Raw genomic sequence first — 19,248 nt, 5'->3', positions numbered from 1 at the left:
TTATGAGGCATCTATCTTAGATCTAGTGAATATACCAATCTTCTTGTATTTCCCTCCTTTCTCGTCACTGTCCTCTCTCAAAACACTCAACCGTCTATAAATGTCATTGCATCCCTCTCCAATCTCACCTCCCCATCCATCCCCCATCAACAACCAACACATGCCCCGAAACATACGCACTCCCCCTCCCCGCCAAAAAAACAACCGATCCCTTAAAATCCTCCGGGGTGCCCCACCTCCCCGCCGGAATCCTCTCATTAATACTCCTCAACCGATTCTCGTCCTTGAGCAACGCCTCGTTCATGTCCGTCTCGATGTACCCGGGAGCGATAGCGTTCACGGTAACACCCTTGGACGTCCACTCGTTCGCGAAGCTCTTGGTCAACTGCGCGACGGCGCCCTTGGACGCCGTGTAGGCGGGGACGGTGAAGCCGCCCTGGAAAGAGAGTAACGAGGCGATGTTGATGATGGAACCGCGGCGGCCTGTCACGGGGGATGGGAGGAGGGAGAGCATGTGGCGGCCGAGGTCGCGGGTGAGGGAAAAGACTACGTTGAGATTGATTTGGATGACCTGTGAGAGTTATTTTTTAGCTTACTTTTTAAACTGATCTTTTCCCCTTTTTTCTTCCTTTGGCGGGGGAAGGGCTGGGAATGAAAGAGAGAGAGTTACTTCGTTAAAGTCACCATCGGGGAATTCTTCACAGGGATGTCGGCGCTGGATTCCCGCGCAGTTGACAAGGATGCGGACTTCATGACCGTCGGCGAAGATGCGGGGGGCCAGAGAGGAGACTTGGTCTTGGATTGAGAGGTCGGCCGTGTAAATGATAGCTTTGCGGCCCAGCTTTTCGATGGCTTCTTTAGTTTCGGTGTTGGAGGTGTCTCTCTATGTATACAAAGATAATTAGGAATTGGGAATCAGAAAGCTATTTTCGAATTTTGCGTCTTGATAAAATAGGTAATGGCTTGTCCATGATTTCGGAAGCTAAGTGAACCTGTGTTGGTTCTGGCATACCTGGATGAGAAGAATGTCGGCGCCCGCTTCGGCGAGCCCGATGGCGATGGCTTGGCCGATGCCCCGGGTGCAACCGGTGACGACGGCGGTGTGCCCTTCAAGGGAGAATAGGTTGGCAGCCATGATTACCGTGGACTTGGAGATGTTGGAGATACCTGGTGTCAGAGCCGCGTGCTACAAGGTGACGCCAAAATGGGAGCGGGGGAGGGGTAATAAGTGACCTAATGGGAGAGAACGTGGAACGTGGGACGGGAACGAGCTTTGGGCCTACTGTATGAACCAACTACAGATATAAATGCGTGTTCTCTATAGCTCCCTCGCTCCTTCCATGACTGGGTCCTTACAACCCGCATCTCGACCATTACTCGCAAGTGGGATAAGGAAGCTACGAAGAGATGGAATCCCAAAGGGGCAATTGGAGGGGTCCATTTTCGGCACCCTTGACCCCTTAACAAAGTTATCAATTAGAAATTCAGGCACGCGGAAACGATATCTGCAAGGAAGGAGCAAATCGATCGGAGGTTGATGCACTCGGACCCAACTAATCCATCACGTGCGGGCCCGTTGAGGCACGCTATCGCGCCTTTCCACGGCCCGAGACTCGGACCCGTTTTTCCTCTCCTCATCCTCAACTTACACGGATCATCGTACTTGTAGTTTCGACGACTTTCGGCATGTTCACGGTCGCCCTCTCACAACCGCGATCTGAACCGGCTCTCTGGTCTATCGAGTTCCCACATCGCCGGTGCTACACCAACAGTCACGGATACACACAGGAAGGAAAGCCTCGAGGTCATAGCATACAGCTAGTAGCAACTAAGAACAACCATCGTTGGCATGTTCGTGTTATCCTTGAATATGGAGTTGGAAACATCTCTGGACTGCCAGCGCGGAAAAAGGCATTAATGGATCTTTGCTCTGCTATTGACTTCGACTCTTTATTACACGACACAGTAACAGAGGTTTACATCAGTACAAAAAACACAAACAGCACAGCGACGAAACTTGTTTATCGCCAACTTCTGAAAGATCACCCCTTTGCGGGGGTTGGTGGGTTCTGGGTCAATATCTGTGAACACCCAGCTCGGTATCAGTATCCCACCTACACTGGTGACGGTAGCACGCCGCGGATTGAACTATCAAAAGTTAAACCCATTACCGAAATCAGCCAAGCAGTCTTCACTGCCCAAATCCAACCCGAGAGTCAAACATATATACTAAAGCAGGTCGAGCGGCTAATATATCTACCCCAAGACAGTCAAGCCCTCGAACGAGAACTGCAGGTCCTCGAAAAAGTAGGCGGCCAGCGCTATATTATCCGATTTGTTGCAGCTATTGTCTCAATAAATCCCTATGCGACCGATCCCTTGAAGGAGGCACCCCAGGTATTACGTGGGCTTCTCCTCGAGCACCATCCTGGAGGAACCCTTGCCGAGGCTTTGGACTCGAAAACTGCTGATGCTCCTTGGCAGCAATGGGGAACTCAGCTATGTACTGCGGTTGCCACTCTTCACCAGCATGATATAACCCATATGGATATCAAAACGTCTAATGTAGTAATTGATAAGGACAGGAATCTCGTTCTTATTGACGTTGGCGGAGCTGGTGGTGTAACCTATGGATGGCTGTCGCCTAAAATGGAAAACATTCTAGAGCCGCTCTCAGCTAGCCTCCAAGACCGGAAGGAGAACGATGCTTGGGCGGTCGGTAAAGTTCTGTCCAAGATGGCAGAAGTTGCGGAAACACAAGAGCAGAGAGGCCAAGAAGCGCAATTGCTGCGAAGGGCGGCGGCTGAGGCAATGAGAAGCCAAGCTTCCTTGATGGAGGTTCTCTCAATGCTGCTTTCAGGATAAATCTGCCCGGGCCAAGAGGAGGGCCTTGAACTGGGTGGGATGGGGTGATGCTGGTGCGATCTGCGAGGGCCATCGTTTTTTCTGTTGATACGCTCAGAGGACGGAAGAGATTGTTGACAGACTTGCCGATGAAGTCTTCTGCATCCGGCGTCCCTACCCACAAACCTTAATGGTGTGTCAAAGGGCGGTCACTTTCCTGCTACCATAGAGAGGAAGCACATGATTTCGGGCCACGACAAATGTTAATATACAATATAATACAATGCCACTCAAGTTGGGTTCTCTGTCGTAATCCATCCCGTGCGCAGGAGGATCCGTCAGGGCTTTCTCCGAACAGTCCTCCCATTCCCGTCCCTGTCACGCTTTCTTTTCTTGCCTTTGGCTCCACGGCCATCCTTTGCTCCTTGACTGAGCCTCGTATACCGGAGTCGAATCTGGGCTCTCAACTGCGGCGGGAAAACCTTGTCAACCACGCGCCATATGTCAGCCATGGGCCATTCCAACCCAACCTTGTGCGCCTTCGACAGCAGCACATTGGTAACTTCGGCCAGGAGGGGAAGGTTGTATTGGCTCGACTCGGCGACCGGCCCACGTTCGAGTAGGCCGAAAAACTTTTCGTGGACGGTGCTTCCCCCTTTGGCGTGTTTGACCTCTTCTTCTGAAAGTGAAAACACAGCTGTTTTCAGGTCTGCGCCTGCGTTGATGAAATCAGCAAGAACTTTTAGGAAGAGTGATTCGTGGGCGGGATTTGCCGAGATGTCGAAGGAAAGAAGCAGGAAGTCTATCCAGGCTGTCGAATACACAAAAGACCCCATTTTGCGACGCCGAACTAGGGCATTGGGATCCGCCCCGTTCTTCAGGGCGAGTGATATGTTGCTAGACTCTAGCATGGTCCAAAATCGAGCCTTCCATTCGTAACACTCGAATACACACTCTGCTGCTGCCCATGAGGTGATATGACCAATCAAAATCGCCCAGGGGCTGCTGCCAAACCGACCCGCCTTATTGTCATCAATGTTCAACCCCGTCTCTAGAAGGCAGCGGAGTACGTCGGCCCATCTGCCTTTCCACTGTTTGAAGGTATAAAAACGAGGAGATTCTGGTAAGACCAGCTTGATGAGATCCTGGCCGAAACGTGCTGCATAGTTTCGTTCATTGAGAAACTTGCGGCGAAGATAGCCGACTAGATGGCAGCCCACCAGGCAGTGCCGAAATTTGGTCCTACTTGGTAAACCGTAAAAGCATTGATAGACTTCCATGGACTTCATCTTCTTAATGCTTTGCTCGACATCATCGAGTATTTTGTAGGTGGAATCCTCATGGCCGTTCTTCTGCTCATCAATTCGTGCGGCATAGGTCATTAAGCATGTGAGGAGGTTGTCTGGGAATTCGGTTCTCTCGAGAGCACCGTCAGAGGTTGTGATTTCCTTGTAGCTTTCCGGCGTCAGGCGACGAACACCCAACTTGAAAGCCGCCGTGAAGGCTTTAACGAGGCAGAGATCCGCATTAAAGTTGGGCGGCCCTTTAGCGCTCAAGAAGTCGGACATCTCTCGTGTTTGCAAAAAGTCCATGACCGTCCGATGAAGGAAAGTGACAGCCCCGGAGTTCTCGTGGATTTCGATAAGACCGCGGCACCTACTCTTGAGCCGCCAACTGATCCGCTCTATCATCTGACCAAGTTCAGCCTCCGTGAGTGGTCGCAACGGAAGGCAAAGGGCATAATTAGGGTCGTCGTATTCCATATCGTGAAATTCAAAGATGGGAGGGTGTAATAGCCCCACCGCGGCGAGCGTTATCTGAAGCGTAGTCGACATTTTGCAGTGGTAAAAGGGATCAACGGATTCCAGTATATGCCTGAAGAAGGCGTCAAGCTCCAGAGGAAAAGCTTCTAGACGTCGAACAAGATCTGAAAAGCTATCTCTGTTTGTAAGACCCTCCCGAAGCAGCTTTGTGACCAAGAAGACCCAGAGGAACACGCCGCTTGCTCTCTCCGTGATTTCTTCAAGCAGCCATCGCGCTTGTGCGGGATCTGAAGCGAGATGTGACCATCGGGGGTGCTCTTGAAGACGACTGTTGGAGTACCGCTGGATATCGCCTCTCGTCAACTCATGGACGTGGATTTTATACAAAGGGTCGCTGCCAAACGCTTCCTCGAACACTGGCCAGGGCCGACTCGAGAGGCAAATTTTGATATTCGGAGACTCTGCAAGATCTTGTAAAATGCGACAGAGCTCGAAATGATCGCCGTCGTATTCATCTAACCCGTCTACGAAAAAGCAAATGTTGCTAGAGAGAATTCCTTCCTTTGCCACTCTTCGAAGAGTTTTGTGAAGCTCGGAAGGTGTCCAAAAACTCGAGTGGCTAGTGTTAACTTGCGTTTGGCGGTTGATATTTGCTAACCATTCCTCGGGACATGACTGCTCAATGAGATCGGGACATTGGCGGAAGATGTCATAGAGGAGGGATCGTAGGAGACCCTCCTGGGATTTTTGAATCGCAGTTCCAGCGCTCCAGAAGAAGTGACTTGCGATGACGACACTCTTCGGTTCTGCCCAGGTGGATAGAATTGTTTGCGTGCAATCTTCGTCGGTGATGAACTTCATCAGTGTTGATTTGCCAGAGCCCGGTTTTCCGGAGATCCAAAATATCCCATTACCCTTTCCTAACCAGGTACAAAACTTGGATTCATGAGTCACGTCCTCGCTGGGCTGTTGAAAGATCCATCGGAAAGTTTGCTTGTGGGCTTCTGGGATCAAACTGTGCCTGACTGGCATAGATTCGTAGCGCAGGGTTTCCAAAACCGCCTTCTCTCTCGCAACGTCGTCTTCTGATACTGCCAACTGGCGGAACTGGTCCTCCAATTTGACGATTTCTGTGCCAATGAATGGGTTATCGTGGGGATTGGACTGGACTGAAGCAATATGTGTTTCTAGTCGTGACAGGGCGTCGGAAATTTGGTTGAGTTTCTTGGACTGGTTTAGATGCAGAACGTGGGCATCGAGCTGCAGCCGCTGTAGTTCCCGGTTGTGGTCGCTGTGCCAATGACTGCCAGAACCGGGGCCAGACCGGCTATGTGTAAGTGACGATACCCTCAAACTACAGGGTGAGGCGTGATGCAAGTGTACATGATAATACGAACCTGGAAATCGCACAGATTTGGAGAGTCAATGCCACCTGAGTCTTGCTCAGTCGTTCCTCCAATTGAGTAATGTGTTTCTTCTCCCAGACTGTCTTTAGAGCCACTCGAAAACTCTTCCACATACTCTTCGATCCACTATTTGTCTTGAGCTTTTGAACGATACCCAGGAGTTTATCGCAATCCTCCTTGCAGGAGCGGGACAGGTTCTTGATAGTGGCCACACTCTTGGCTAGCTCCCTGGCTGAGAAGTGTACGCCGCTATTGGAAGTTGCGTCCAGACCGGCACTTAGATCGCCCAGTTGTCCATACACTGCGTCGAGGGCAAGTACTCCTTCGGAACACCCACTCATGGAGCCATGGATCTCGGTGCTGGCCGAGATCAAGTCTGATGCAAAGCTAATGAATTGGACAACATTTCCGGCGAGGCCGACTGCGGCCAAGGCTTCTAACATTCTCAGATAGGATAGAGGTGTGGATGAGAAATGGCGTTAATTACGGTCTCGATATTCGGTGACATTGATCTGAATGCCCCAGGGGAGTGGGATTTAAGTAGATGGGATGGGAGAGTGGTGGAAAGCCTTCTTCGTCGGCGAAAGCGAGGACATTGGGAGCTGGAGAGACTTAAATGTCATTTTTTTCATCAGCAATTTTACATCCGCTCCTTTCTCCTCCTGCGCCACCACCATGGGCTGTGTCGGGCCTTTTCAACGCCCGCCTGGTTAGGTAGCCTTGTCATCTTCATCCAGCAATGCCATTGCCACTGTTGGCTTGGACAACGGGTCAACGCCGCGTCGCGTCCCCGGCTCATGCATCAGCGGGCAAGTTGCCCACCTCGAAACTTGCGAAGAGGGGCCTTAAACAGGCAGAACAAGGGCTGCTGGAGTTGGTGTTATTTCGCTGGACCATCAGGTTTCGTTCGACAACTCCATCCGACTCGGTTCCCGTCCTTCCAAGATGTCCAACAGCAGACGCCGACAATCGAGTCTTCGAACTCTTTGGTCCTGACAATCGTGCATTAATATGACGAAGGAGAAGAAAAGAAGAAAATAAAATCGCAAGAGTAAAAAGCAACCCCAGAAATTGTCAGTGCCTCGCTGGACTCTTGCAAACACCGCTGACTCCACATGACACTAAATCGCTAAATCCGTCCGGGGTAATTTACAGCGCTGTCGCACTGCCGCGCCTCCGCAAACCTCGGCTCGCATCCGGACTTGGAACATGCATTCCCCAAGCTCTGGAACTACTAGAACCCGTCCTCTTCTCTCCACGTCCACTCATCCAAGCAGGGCGGGAGACTACTTTGATAACTAAGTACATTACTATATTCAGTTGTGGTATAAAGAGGAACCCCTCGACTACGAATCTACTCAGGCTTGCTGGCTCGCTTAGTTGCAATGGCGGAGAAAGCCAAGGATCGCATCGCGGCCATCGGCCAGCACCTCAATTCCACAGACTTGCCGCCCATTCGTAAGGTTGCTCCGGGATCGAGTGCTCCCCGGGTCAAGGACAAGGTTGTCATCATCACCGGTAATCCCCTTCCTCCCCTGTCCCTCTTCTCCCCTGCACATTTCCACCCTTCATCCAAGTCTAAACCCCGTTTAAGGAGCCAACTCACTCCTCGGCATCGGTCGCGCCACCGCTCACCAATTCGCCGAAAGCGGCGCCCGCGCAATCTACATCTGCGACTATGACGGAACACATCTGGAAGCCCACAAGGCCGAGATTGTCGCCGCCTTCCCCTCCGTCGAGGTCCACGCCCGGCGTTTCGACGCCGCCGATGAGGCGAGCGTGAAGGAAGTCGTCGACGACGCTATCAAGCGCTACGGACGGCTCGATGTCTTTTTCGCTAACGCGGGCATCGTGGGTAAGACTGTTGCTTTTACCGAGTTCAGCGAAGAGGAGTTTATGACTGTCTTGAGGACGAACACCTTGAGGTGAGTGAACTGTATTTCTTATCTGACGGCAGACACCCACCCTCCCCCGCAATTCCTTTCATTCTTTTATATTATTTTCTCTTCTTTATTTATGATTAACACTCTCACTCCTTCCCTCCCACCAGCGTCTTTCTAGCAGCCAAATACGCCGCCCCAGCCATGACCAAAACCTCCCCCACAAAACCCCAAGCAGGCGGCAGCATAATCGGCACCGCCTCCGTAGCAGGCCTCCGCTCCAACGCCGGCTCGACCCCCTATTCCGCTTCCAAAGCCGCCGTCATCTCCCTCGTGCAGACGACGGCCTACCAGCTGACCGGCACGGGCGTGCGTGTCAACGCCATCTGCCCGGGCCTCATCGAGACGGGCATGACGGCGCCCGTGTTCAACGCCGCGAGGGCCAGGGGAACGGAGAAGAAGATTGGGCAGCTGAACCCTTTGAGGAGGGGCGGGCACGCGGATGAGATTGCGAGGGTGGCGCTGTTTTTGGGGAGTGATGAGAGTAGCTATGTTAATGGGCAGGCTTGGGCTGTTGATGGGGGGTTGAGTGCGGGACATCCGTATGTTCCTGGAAAGTTGGGTTAAGAAGAGGTGATGAAGAGAGAGTGATTTTGATAATAATCTCTCTTTATTTTATCGTTATTGTTTTTTATCTTATGAGTCCAGTGAAGCTTTGCAACCGGTTGCGTGTATCGATGAGCTCAAGTCATGATTTTGCTGAAGTGCAGACCATTTGTCGAACAAGATCAATTATGGCATGAGTGAAATGGACTGAATTTCTCCAAGATCCAATAAACCTCACAATCCAAGAGAGCCGACTCGTTTATCCAACTTGTTACGGCGCAATGCACTACCAAGTCCGGCGTAACATGCCCACGATATGGAGCGATGGCCGCATCAATTGATCCACAGTCTTTGGGTAGCATTAGACCAATAGGCCGGTTATAATATCCCCCGTGACGCTTTAGCAGATCTCACCCTCAAGCTCAAGACTTCTATCTGGGAATTCCTACATCAAGAATCTCGGCCTGTATCTTCTTTATTTCCGTAATCCTCCAAAATCAATTGTAGCCGGGCTAACTACAAGCTAAAGTCATGGATTCCTCCACCTCCGTAAAAGCGTCAGTTCTCTACGCTGCTCGCGATATTCGAGTTGTAAGTAAGATCAGACACAGACACACACTCTCACTCACTCTCTCACTTACCAACTCTCATCTCTCATCCCCGCTCTCCCTCCTCCCTCATTTCCGCTCTCACCCACAATAGACGCCGTGCGCCCCAGACTACATCAATTGATATCCAAAAACCAAAACTAGCTAACCCACGCCCTCCTCAGACACCCCGCACCCTCCCTCCCCCCTCCCCCGGCGAAGTCCAAGTCTCCATCCTCTCCACCGGCCTCTGCGGCTCCGACCTCCACTACTTCACCCACTTCCGCAACGGCGACATCCCCGTCCTCGAACCCTTCTCCCTCGGCCACGAATCCAACGCTCGCGTCGTCGCCCTGGGACCCGATGTTGTTGACCTTCAAGTCGGTGACTTAGTCGCCCTCGAAGTCGGCCTACCTTGCGGCACGTGCGATCGTTGCCTCGAAGGGCGGTATAACATCTGTCAGGGGATTAGGTTCCGGAGCTCGGCGAAGGCGTTTCCGCATCCTCAGGGGACTTTACAGGAGAGGATTAACCATCCTGCGAAATGGTGCCATAAGTGAGTGTAATCCTTAAAGGCTCCTCCGCTATCACGATTCAAAAAAGAGTCTCAAATAAAAGGACGATATATATGTGTGTGCGAAAGGATAGTGCTAATAATCTAGACTCCCTCCCGACACTCCCCCCGAACTAGGCGCCCTCATCGAACCCCTCTCCGTCGCAATCCACGCCCACACCCGCGCCTCAACAAACCTATCCTCCACCCCCGTCCTCATCATGGGCGCCGGCCCCGTCGGCCTCCTCTGCGCCGCCGTCAGCAAAGTCCACGGCGCCTTCCCCGTCATCATTGCCGACATCCAGCGCCGCCGTCTCGACTTTGCCCTCGAGCACGGCTTCGCCGACGCCGTCGTCGAGGTACCCCGTATGGACGCGGGCCAGGCGGCTTTGGTTGAGGGGAGGTTGGCGTTTGCGAGGGAGGTGGCTGAGAGGGTGAAGGGGGTGGAGGTGTCTGGGAGGAAGGTTGGGGAAGTGGGGGTTTGTTTTGAGGGGACGGGAGTGGAGGGTTCTTTACAGACGGCCATCTATGTGAGTTTCTTTACTTCATTTTTTTGTTATTGGGGTTTATGAACTAATGAGTGAGATAGGCGACGAGGCCAGGCGGCAAGATCATGTTGATCGGAATGGGGAATCCCGTGCAGACGCTGCCTATATCGGCGGCTCATCTGAGAGAGGTGGATTTGATAGGGGTGTTTAGATATGCCAATGCGTATCCGAAAGCTATTCAGTTGATCGCGGAATCGCCGAAGGAGATGCCTGATTTGAGGGCTTTGGTGACGCATAGGTTTAGGGGGATTGATAGTACGCCTGAGGCATTTGCCATGGCTGCGAGAGTTGAGGATGATGAGGGTAAGTTGGTCATGAAGGTGTTTGTTGATGTGGATGATGATGAAAGGGGGTCGACTTCATAGGGAGTAAACGGTGTATATACCGCTCTTGGATATGAGTATCTTACGGACATATAAGCTAGAGCGAAGAGAAAAGAATAAGAGAAAGTAGAGCATAAATGCCATTGGCAAAGGGGCCGTCATCTCATCATTCGAATCTATATACGTCCTTCTACCCATATACGACCCTATGCTCACCAATCGACACATCTCCCAGGTCAAGCTAAGACTTATCGGGGAAGCCAAAGTCAATACCAAACGGCGGGTACACGTATCGCTTCAACTCTCCCTTCTTAGCCAACTCATCCGAGTAGTCATTCAGCGTCTTGAGATCCTCCTCATCGAGGTCGACGATCTGGAGGTTCTGCAGGATGCGCTCGGGTGTGACGGACTTGGCGATGACGGTGCTTCCGCGGGCCACTAGATTCGGAAGCCCTATTAGCCATTTCGATTTTACACCCATGAAAGAGAAGGAAAAAAAAAAGAAAAAAAAAAGAAAAAAAAAAAGGAAAGGCTCAGTAAGAACATACCGTTGTAGCTGAGGAGAATAGTTCCGGGGCTGACACCCTTCTTCTCGGCAACCTTGACCACCGGCTCAGCCTTGAACATGGGGCTGCCTGTGCTGCCGAACGGGCTGTACGCCATGATGTGGATGCCCTTCTCCTTGCAGAAATCAACAATCTCTTGCTGGGGCAGCGAAGGGTGGTTCTCGATTTGGTTGACGGCCGGCGTGACTGTGACGTGGGGAAGAAGCTGTTCAAGGTATCGCTTGCTATACTATCCATCCCGAGTTTGTTAGTCTTCAGAACGATGGGGGAAAAGGGTAGAAAGGGATACATACGTTAGAAACCCCAATCGCCTTAGCCTTCCCCGTAGCCAACAACTTCTCTAACGACTTCCACGTATCGATATGCGAGTGCCCATGAATAATATCCCTCTTCCCATCCGGCAACGTCGGAAACCGATCATGGTTCCCCTCCGGATTCATCGCCACGGGCCAATGAATCATGACTAAATCGAGATAATCCAACCCCAAGCTCTTCAGGCTCTTGTCCACTCCTTCCTCGACCCTCTCGGGCGACGTCTGGTACGTGCACCATACTTTGGTCGTGATGAAGATGTCCGAGCGCTTCACACCGGACGCGAAGGCCTCGCGGAGTCCTTCGCCTACGGCGTCTTCGTTGGCGTAGCAGTAGGCGCAGTCGACGGCTTTGTAGCCGTTTTGGAGGGCGTAGGAGACGGCTGCTTTTACTTTGTCGCCTTCGCCTTGCCAGGTTCCTGGTTTGGGGGTTCCCCAGATGGGACAGGGTTAGATGCCTAGTAATGCTCGCTTCATTGTTTGAAGATAGAGGTGGGAGAACTCTATGTTGACGATTGGTGGGAGAGCAGGTTCCTTACCGAAAGCGAGGGCCGGAATCTCGGCGCCGGTGTTGAGCTTAAAGATCTTGTTCGCCATCGTGTCCCAAATTGTGAAAGTCGTAAGTTCCAATGGCAGATGCTTCGTGTTCAATTCGTTTCGTCGTTTTCAGATTCTCGTCGCACGCTCAGAAAGTTCGAATTCCTGAGAACGATTCTAGAGTACTTTCTAAAAGAAGAGGGAGGGAAGAACGGGGCAAAGTGCTTTCAACCTCGTGAAATCCACGCTTCCCTCGCCTATATATATACCTGCTGGGAGATCATAAATTCTTTCCGGAAAATACTTTATTAATTCAATGGTATCATCCCGCCTTTCCTTTTCCCCCTCTTCTTCGTTCACTCATTATTTACTTTCCCCCCTCAAGCACGCTTTGCATTCCCATATTTACTCTGTAACCCCCGGGTAACAAGACCCAGAGATGTCCAGCAGAGTCCAGCACCCCGCTCTTCTGTGCCAGTTGGCGGGACAAAGACTGTTTCGTCTATTAGGCAGAATCAGGAAGGGGCCGAAATATGGAGCTTTTCAACTTCCCGGTTGGACAAGCTGTGGATGGGTTGCATTGAAACCCGTCTTGGTACCTCTTCCTCGCAGTCGAGCCGGTCCATTCCCTTTTCTGTTAGTGAGCTGTTGGTATGATCAGCCCAGCATCCACGTGCGCAATGTGGACGTTGAACGGGAGCGCAGATGCGCCAATTTGAAAGTGCTTCCGAAGGCTTTTTGATGCGGGGTCAATGTTATAGCTGGAAGAATACTGAGGAATGGCTCGGTGGGAGGAACGTGGGGGAACTTGAGAAGAAGAGGGGTGACACTTGAGGCCTGGGCAATACTAAACTACACCTACTTGAAGAGCCTTTAGTACGTATGCTTGGCTGGTTTTAACACATGTTCTGACGACCGTTTCCCCGGCTTGTGCTAGAGGCAGAAGGCGTGAGAATCCGAAGGATTGGAATTCACTTTCGAATCGGCCCAGAGCTCAATTGTCGTTCTCGAAGGAACTCCAGGGGCACATACACATGGCAGAATCAATCAATACTCCGAGTGTCCATCAGACAAAGGAACATGAACGCATATCCATAGCATCGCCTGCTCGGCTATGGCATCAGATTTCGATTCTATGAATGAACCTCTTACTGACCAACCCCTTGCTCTGTAATAATGTACAACGAAAAAAAAAAGAAAAAAAAAAAAAAAGAAAGAAAATACGAAAATAAGAAGAAAAATGCCCTGCCGTTGTGGCTATTATAACAAATACTGTGATGTATGCCCTTCTTTCTCTTTCTCTATCGTGCCTGTCCTTGCTGTTTAATTCCTCGGGCAAGTAGGTTCCTCCTCTCTAGTGAGGTGGTGCTATCTTGATTCATTCACGAGGGATCCAAAACCTCGTACGCCGCCTTAACCAGCAATCAATACCCAGAGTCTAAAAGGTAATGTTAGCAAACGTCCCGGAGAAAAAGATAATAGTAAGAGACTCAACACTCACAAGAAGAAAATCATCAAAACGCCAAACATCTTGGCAACAAGCCACCTATTCCCAGATACCCTCGACCAATACTTCAGCAGCTCCCTCTGCGCCCCCTCGACATTATCCACCACATCCTCCGTATTTGCGTCGATCCTCTGCACCATCTCACCCTGCTCCTGCACCATCGTCGCCAGCTGTCCGAAGATGCTGCCCAGCTCGCTAATCGTCTTTTCGATCGCCTCGATCGCCTGGCCTCGCTGCTGTATGTACGCGTTCTGCTGCTCCCCTTCCTCCATGATGAGAAGCTGCCTGTCGCTCACGGGCTCTAGCGATAGCAAATCAGCGCTGCCCGCACTTTGGCTCGGTGGTAGAATACCGGGTGCCGGCGTGCCGGTTTTAGGGGTTCCGTATAGCGGCGAGGCGGATTGCTGCTGGAGGGATGGCTGCGCGTGCTGAGAGACTGAGGAGATAAAGTTTTCTGTCCGAGACCTCGACGCCTGGACGTTCTTGGTTCGCGCCTCGAGTACATCTTTGAAGTTGACCGATACGTCGGTGAGCTTCTCCTGCAGTAGGAACACGACGTTCTTGTTGTGCTCGCCTTCCTGGTTGCCCTTGGATTGCTGGTGTCTGGTGATTTCCTGGAGGCCGGAAATCTGCTTGTTGAGGGACGCGAGATCTTGCTTGATAATGTATGTGAGCTCGTTTACTTCGACGGGCCTGTCGTCGAACAAGGTCCTTCGCTTAGCCACTGCGGTTTTGTTAGAATTTCAAACGAACACACCCCCCATTATATGTCATGACATGTTTCAAGTTGCGGTGGAACCTACACTGCGCGAGCTTCTCCAGCTTTCCCATGGTGGCAGCAATCCCCCTCCCAATCTCCGCCGCCCTCCTCGCAAACTCCGATCTCCTCGGAGTCGCCGTGCCATTAGCCGCCGCCTTCTGGGAGTCGGTCAGGAGAGATCTCCTCTGCGCGCCGACCTTGCCGGACGCTTGTCGCTTTTGCGCCTGCGCGAGGACCGCCTTGAATTCGGACGTCCTGTCCTGTATCGAAGTCACCGCCATTTTTGTGAAATCTGGTAAATTTGGGGTCGCGTTCGAAAACTCGAGTGGGGAAGCCCCTGATCTGATGGGGAGCGAGTTGCGCAGGGGAGATTTGCGTAGCAAATCAACCAAAGCGCCACGAATGAATGTCGCTTGGAATTTCTTTGCGCGCGTTCTTTGGATAAATCCTTTGGCTGATGGGTGCTAGCAGCCTTTCTTGGATCGGGAATCGAAGGCGGGATCCTTCGGTCGTGACGAGGTAATTAATCGGTCTCGCGGAGTATTTCGTAGGCTCGTCACGAAGGACTACGCGGCTCACTCGATCGAAATCGTCGTCGATAAAAAGGAAGAAAATTATCAAAAAATTCTCGATAATCAGGGTCTTGCGGCGCTGGTGGGCGGATCGAAATCGTACAAGATGGGGTACGTGGCCTCGGAAGTGGAAGTCTCGGATTTCTGGATAGGTGGGTTCGGCAATCGGCTGATGATACGAGAAGATGGAAGAAAGAGTCGCGAAATCGTTTGCAAAAAGTATTAGAAGGTAAGTAGTAGTAGTAGTAGTCACTTGGTGAGAAAATGACAGGCTAGAAAGGAAGAAGGCAGTCGAAGATTAAAAAGAGGGCGAACAAAGGAATGAACAGATGAAGTCGAAACGCAGCAGCCTACGTAACGTCAAACGAGTCGAATAGGAGTGGCCTTTTTCGCGCCAATCTTCGAAGGGGGCGCAGAACACGTTGGAGACGTTTCTTAGGTAAGGTCCAGATCGCTTCCAATTCCGGGCAGTCCAACTTGTCACCAAGTGTTGTCACATGTCAAGGATGGACTGTACCAACAAGTACAGGTACTTGTCTCGCCACGTTTACCACTTACACCCGCCCAATATCATTCGAATCTCCCTGCATGGAAACCTTCACATGTTTTTTTTTTTTTTTTTTTTTTTTTTTTTTTTTTCGACCTTGAGCTAAAGAGGCTAGAGTTGAAGAGGCCAGGTCCCGCTTCCCGAATCTTGTGGCATATCTGGTGGTTCCGGTTGATGACCCATCTCCTCAAGAAGGGCGGACGAGCGCGCGACATTCCGGGCGAGGGCCTGCTCAACGCCTAGGAACCACGTCTACCTAGGTTCCTCTCCTGTCTAAGACGTTGAAGTAACTGTTGATACCCGATAGGTGACAAACCTCGAGGGAGTGGGCGACTACGAGGAGATGTCGTTATTCTACGACAATGACTGACTATTCCCCTGACAGTGGCGCGAGGCAGACTTGTTGAGTACGAGGAAGTATACACAAGCCATTGCCGATGTTGCATACACCACCAGCTACGAAGTACTCCGAAGGAGGATCGGGACTAATCTTTTTCAATGGTGACGAGCTGGGAGCATGCTACCCCGAGCTTCACCTGTTTTTGACGTAGCTGCTGGGACGGGCGATGTCTTGCGGCAGGCGAAGTAAGCCCGCCGGAAATTGAATGGCTTCTCTACGAGAAAAAAAAAAAAAAAAAAAAAAAAAAAAAAAAGGGAAGATTTATCCATCATCTTCACTGCCCGGTGTGGACGAAGGTCGAGGTTGAAGATTTTTGGTCACGTGATAAACTAGCACCCCTGCAGCTCAACTTCATTTGTACCAGTAACTTTTGAGCTCTGCCTGGTTGCAACCTGATTTTCCTGCCTCGTCTTCAGCCTCGACACGAATTTTATCACCAAGTCGCGACGACAGCCCTCCGGTCTTCACCCACGCCAATTCCCACACGCAACGGCCGTTTCATCATCTCCGACCTTCTTCAAGAGAGTAACCCGACCGAATCCCCCCAATGGCTGCCGCAGTGGCAAACGGCGACCCCACCGCCGCCCTCGATGAATTCAAGCCTCCCTCCGGCGTCGTCCTCCCTCCCCGCGAAATCCGCAACGTCCTCGAAAAGACAGCCGGCTACGTAGCGCGAAACGGCCCCGTATTCGAAGACCGCATACGAGAAAAGGAAGAACAGAACCCCAAGTTCAGCTTCCTCAACCCCCAGGATGCCTACCACGCCTTCTACCAGTGGCGGCTCGACGAGATCCGGGCCGGACGCGGCACTGCCATCGCCGCGGGTCGCGCGGGCGAGGGAGCGGCAGCGGCCGTGGAGAAGAAACCCAACGGACCTCCGAAACCGCCGGATTTTGAGTTTTCGGCTCGGATGCCCAGACTAAACCAGAAGGATCTAGACGTGATTCGATTGACGGCCATGTTCGTCGCGAGAAATGGGAGACAGTGGATGACGACGTTGGCGCAGCGCGAGGCGGGGAACGCGCAGTTCCAGTTTTTGATCCCGAGTCATACGTTTCACAATTTCTTCCAGCATTTGGTCGACCAGTATACGACGTTGATTCGGGCCCACGGGCTGGCGGGTGAAGGGGGCAAGGTAAAGGACGAGCGCGTTGCCGAGCTGAAGAAGAATGTTGAGAATAAGTATCACGTTCTTGAGAGGGCGAGGCAAAGGGCAGAGTATGCAAAGTACGAGCAGGCGGAGAAGGCGAAGAAGGAGGAGGAAGAGGCGGAGATGAAGCGCAAGTTTGAAAGGATAGATTGGAACGACTTTGTGGTTGTCGAGACGATTACTTTTACGCAATCAGATTCCACGGCGAACTTACCTCCCCCGACAACACTCTCGGACCTTCAGTACGCGTCTCTCGAGGATAAGAATAAGCGATCCATCGCGCCTAGTATGCGCATCGAAGAGGCGATGCCGACAGATGAAGAAATCCCAGTCACTACTCCCGCTGCGATGCCCCAACCCTTCCCTCTCCCCGTGCATACGGGCTACGCTCCTCACCACGTTCCATCTCCCGCTCCGCAAATCCCACACTACCCCGCCGGTCCGGCCGCATACCCCAGCGCCATGCCGGTCTCTACACCAACACCACCTACAGTATCGTCTCTACCAGTTCCTCCAGTCGGCGGTCGCCGTGTGACCGAAGAGGACGAGGAAGAGAGGAGGATACGGGAGAGGGCGGAAGCTCGCGAGCGCGCACAGCAGGCGCAGGCGAGCGCGGTGGGTGGCGCCCCGATGAAGATCAAGGAGCACTACGTGCCGAGGGCAGCGCAACGCGGTGCCGCCAAAGCCGGCGGGCCGTCAGCATTGTGTCCTAACTGCAAGCAGATGATTCCGCTGAATGAGATGGAGGAACACATGAGAAGTTAGTTTTCCCCCCCCCCCCAAACCCAACCCAACCCAACCCAACAATGTACCATGAAATGAAACTTGTTTGCTAACCCCACGAACAGTTGAACTCCTCGACCCGAGGTGGAAGGAACAAAAGGCCAAGGCCGAAGCTCGCCACCTCATAACGGATCTCTCGCAGGTCGATGTAGCACACAACCTCAAGCGATTGGCGAGTCAGCGGACGGACGTGTTCGACGGGGTCACGGGCGAGCCCATCTCGGAAGAGGAGCAGGCGCGGCGCAAGAAGGCGGCTATTCATAGCTTCGATGGGAATCCGGAGGGGAAGAGCCAGGCGCATATCAGTCATCTGCAGAGGATGACGATGGAGGAGCAGATTAAGGCCATTCATGATAAGTTTGGTGGTGGGGGTGGGGATAAGTAGCAGTAGTAGTAGTTTTGGGAGAACCATATTAGGGGGATCGCAAGTTTTATACTGGGCCAGGCGATAGGGCGTATTCCGAGGAAGTTTTCGACTGATCTCATTAGTTTTGATCGGGGGATCATATATATCTGTACGGTTGGGAGAGATTCGAGGCATAGAATCCAAAAAGAAGAGAATCGGATGATCTGACGAGGTGGATAGGGCATCCAAACCCTTCCATCCCATTGACAAAGTTGGCCCTTGGGGTTCTTCATTCACGATATACTAAGTTCCGCGACCACGAAAAACCAACCTGGGAAAAGAGCGCCTTCCTCGCCTTCCTCGTCTTCCGCACCTTCCCCATCACACTCGGCCCTGGATATATATGCTTTATATACGAGTCCACGGCAAGAACTTCCAACCGAGCAGCTCAAGTGGTAAGACCACGACCAGTGGCCAAGTGGTCATTGGAGCACTCAGAAGGTTAGAAAATTGCAAATTTTCGTAGCTCGCGGCAAGCAAACCAGGATTCGATCCTGGGAGCGAACCCCGAGCGAGCTTTTTGCCCCCTTCGACTTTTTTCTATTTCCTTTATTTACTTTTGTTTCCTCCCCTTGTGCCCCTAATTTCTAGAGATTATGTTCAAGATTCTTATTGTACGTCTCGAGTGTGATTCTCGTCTCTAACCCGATGGCTGAAGAGGATGTTAATCTATCGACTTGCTTGATAAAGAGCTTCAACGCCTTACCATAAGAGGCGACCTGCATGTTCACTCCATCTTCGAACCCTTGAAATATTGATGACGCCTTCGTAACAGGTTAAGTCAACTCATACCGCATATCGCCTCCTTCTTCTAAACCTGGTCATGTGCAAAAAGTGAAAAGCAATAACATGAAGAAGTCTTGATATCTACCCCCGCAGCTCCCGCAGTTCGTTGTGTCCAGCTTGAGTTAGAATGGGGTATTTAAAAAGAGGGTGTGATGCTGAGCCTATTCTCGCTCATTATTCCCATGCGGGAAGCAAGGACGGGAAGAACTCGTGGCACTCGAACACAGATGTTCTTGCTCGGACCCATGAGTCGAAGTGTTCAAACCAGGTCCAACTAGCATGCACGATTGTGAGGGCCGCGCGCACGCCCGGTCTTAGCCTGAGATGCGGGAGCTAGGCTGATGCAATGCCGACGGGGTTCTGCTAGCTTCATGCTTGGCCTGGCCAATCCCAGCAAGTGTGCTTGAATTCTC

The 19,248-nt window shown here is 51.9% G+C and overlaps 7 protein-coding genes across 7 annotated transcripts; 3 read left to right on the top strand and 4 right to left on the bottom strand.

The window, feature by feature from the left end:
- Positions 1–124: 124 nt before the first annotated feature.
- SAPIO_CDS5115 (2-dehydro-3-deoxy-D-gluconate 5-dehydrogenase) lies at positions 125–1,135 on the bottom strand (the record flags this gene model as incomplete). The annotated part of the gene is made up of 3 exons (XM_016787506.1): positions 125–571; positions 671–883; positions 1,013–1,135. 3 exons carry the CDS (start codon positions 1,133–1,135, stop codon positions 125–127), a joined length of 783 nt encoding a protein of 260 aa, XP_016642837.1.
- Positions 1,136–3,182: 2,047 nt separating this feature from the next.
- Positions 3,183–6,456, bottom strand: SAPIO_CDS5114 (uncharacterized protein; the record flags this gene model as incomplete). Its single annotated transcript, XM_016787505.1, has 2 exons — positions 3,183–5,934; positions 6,005–6,456. 2 exons carry the CDS (start codon positions 6,454–6,456, stop codon positions 3,183–3,185), a joined length of 3,204 nt encoding a protein of 1,067 aa, XP_016642836.1.
- Positions 6,457–7,398: 942 nt separating this feature from the next.
- Positions 7,399–8,520, top strand: SAPIO_CDS5113 (Uncharacterized protein; the record flags this gene model as incomplete). The annotated part of the gene is made up of 3 exons (XM_016787504.1): positions 7,399–7,531; positions 7,608–7,938; positions 8,064–8,520. 3 exons carry the CDS (start codon positions 7,399–7,401, stop codon positions 8,518–8,520), a joined length of 921 nt encoding a protein of 306 aa, XP_016642835.1.
- Positions 8,521–9,030: 510 nt separating this feature from the next.
- On the top strand, positions 9,031–10,552 carry SAPIO_CDS5112 (uncharacterized protein; the record flags this gene model as incomplete). Its single annotated transcript, XM_016787503.1, has 4 exons — positions 9,031–9,090; positions 9,272–9,642; positions 9,749–10,169; positions 10,229–10,552. The coding sequence occupies 4 exons, from the start codon at positions 9,031–9,033 to the stop codon at positions 10,550–10,552; spliced, it is 1,176 nt and encodes a 391-aa protein (XP_016642834.1).
- A 199-nt stretch (positions 10,553–10,751) lies between these two features.
- Positions 10,752–11,984, bottom strand: SAPIO_CDS5111 (20-alpha-hydroxysteroid dehydrogenase; the record flags this gene model as incomplete). Its single annotated transcript, XM_016787502.1, has 4 exons — positions 10,752–10,948; positions 11,059–11,305; positions 11,370–11,806; positions 11,927–11,984. The coding sequence occupies 4 exons, from the start codon at positions 11,982–11,984 to the stop codon at positions 10,752–10,754; spliced, it is 939 nt and encodes a 312-aa protein (XP_016642833.1).
- Positions 11,985–13,337: 1,353 nt separating this feature from the next.
- On the bottom strand, positions 13,338–14,472 carry SAPIO_CDS5110 (Integral membrane protein sed5; the record flags this gene model as incomplete). The annotated part of the gene is made up of 3 exons (XM_016787501.1): positions 13,338–13,362; positions 13,426–14,155; positions 14,235–14,472. The coding sequence occupies 3 exons, from the start codon at positions 14,470–14,472 to the stop codon at positions 13,338–13,340; spliced, it is 993 nt and encodes a 330-aa protein (XP_016642832.1).
- Positions 14,473–16,257: 1,785 nt separating this feature from the next.
- On the top strand, positions 16,258–18,028 carry SAPIO_CDS5109 (Uncharacterized protein; the record flags this gene model as incomplete). Its single annotated transcript, XM_016787500.1, has 2 exons — positions 16,258–17,620; positions 17,709–18,028. The coding sequence occupies 2 exons, from the start codon at positions 16,258–16,260 to the stop codon at positions 18,026–18,028; spliced, it is 1,683 nt and encodes a 560-aa protein (XP_016642831.1).
- Positions 18,029–19,248: the final 1,220 nt, after the last annotated feature.

The sequence above is a fragment of the Scedosporium apiospermum genome, assembly GCF_000732125.1.
Source record: "Scedosporium apiospermum strain IHEM 14462 chromosome Unknown SEQ_SAPIO_0097, whole genome shotgun sequence".
NCBI lineage: Eukaryota > Fungi > Ascomycota > Sordariomycetes > Microascales > Microascaceae > Scedosporium > Scedosporium apiospermum.
This window is presented reverse-complemented; position numbering and strand designations above follow the sequence as displayed.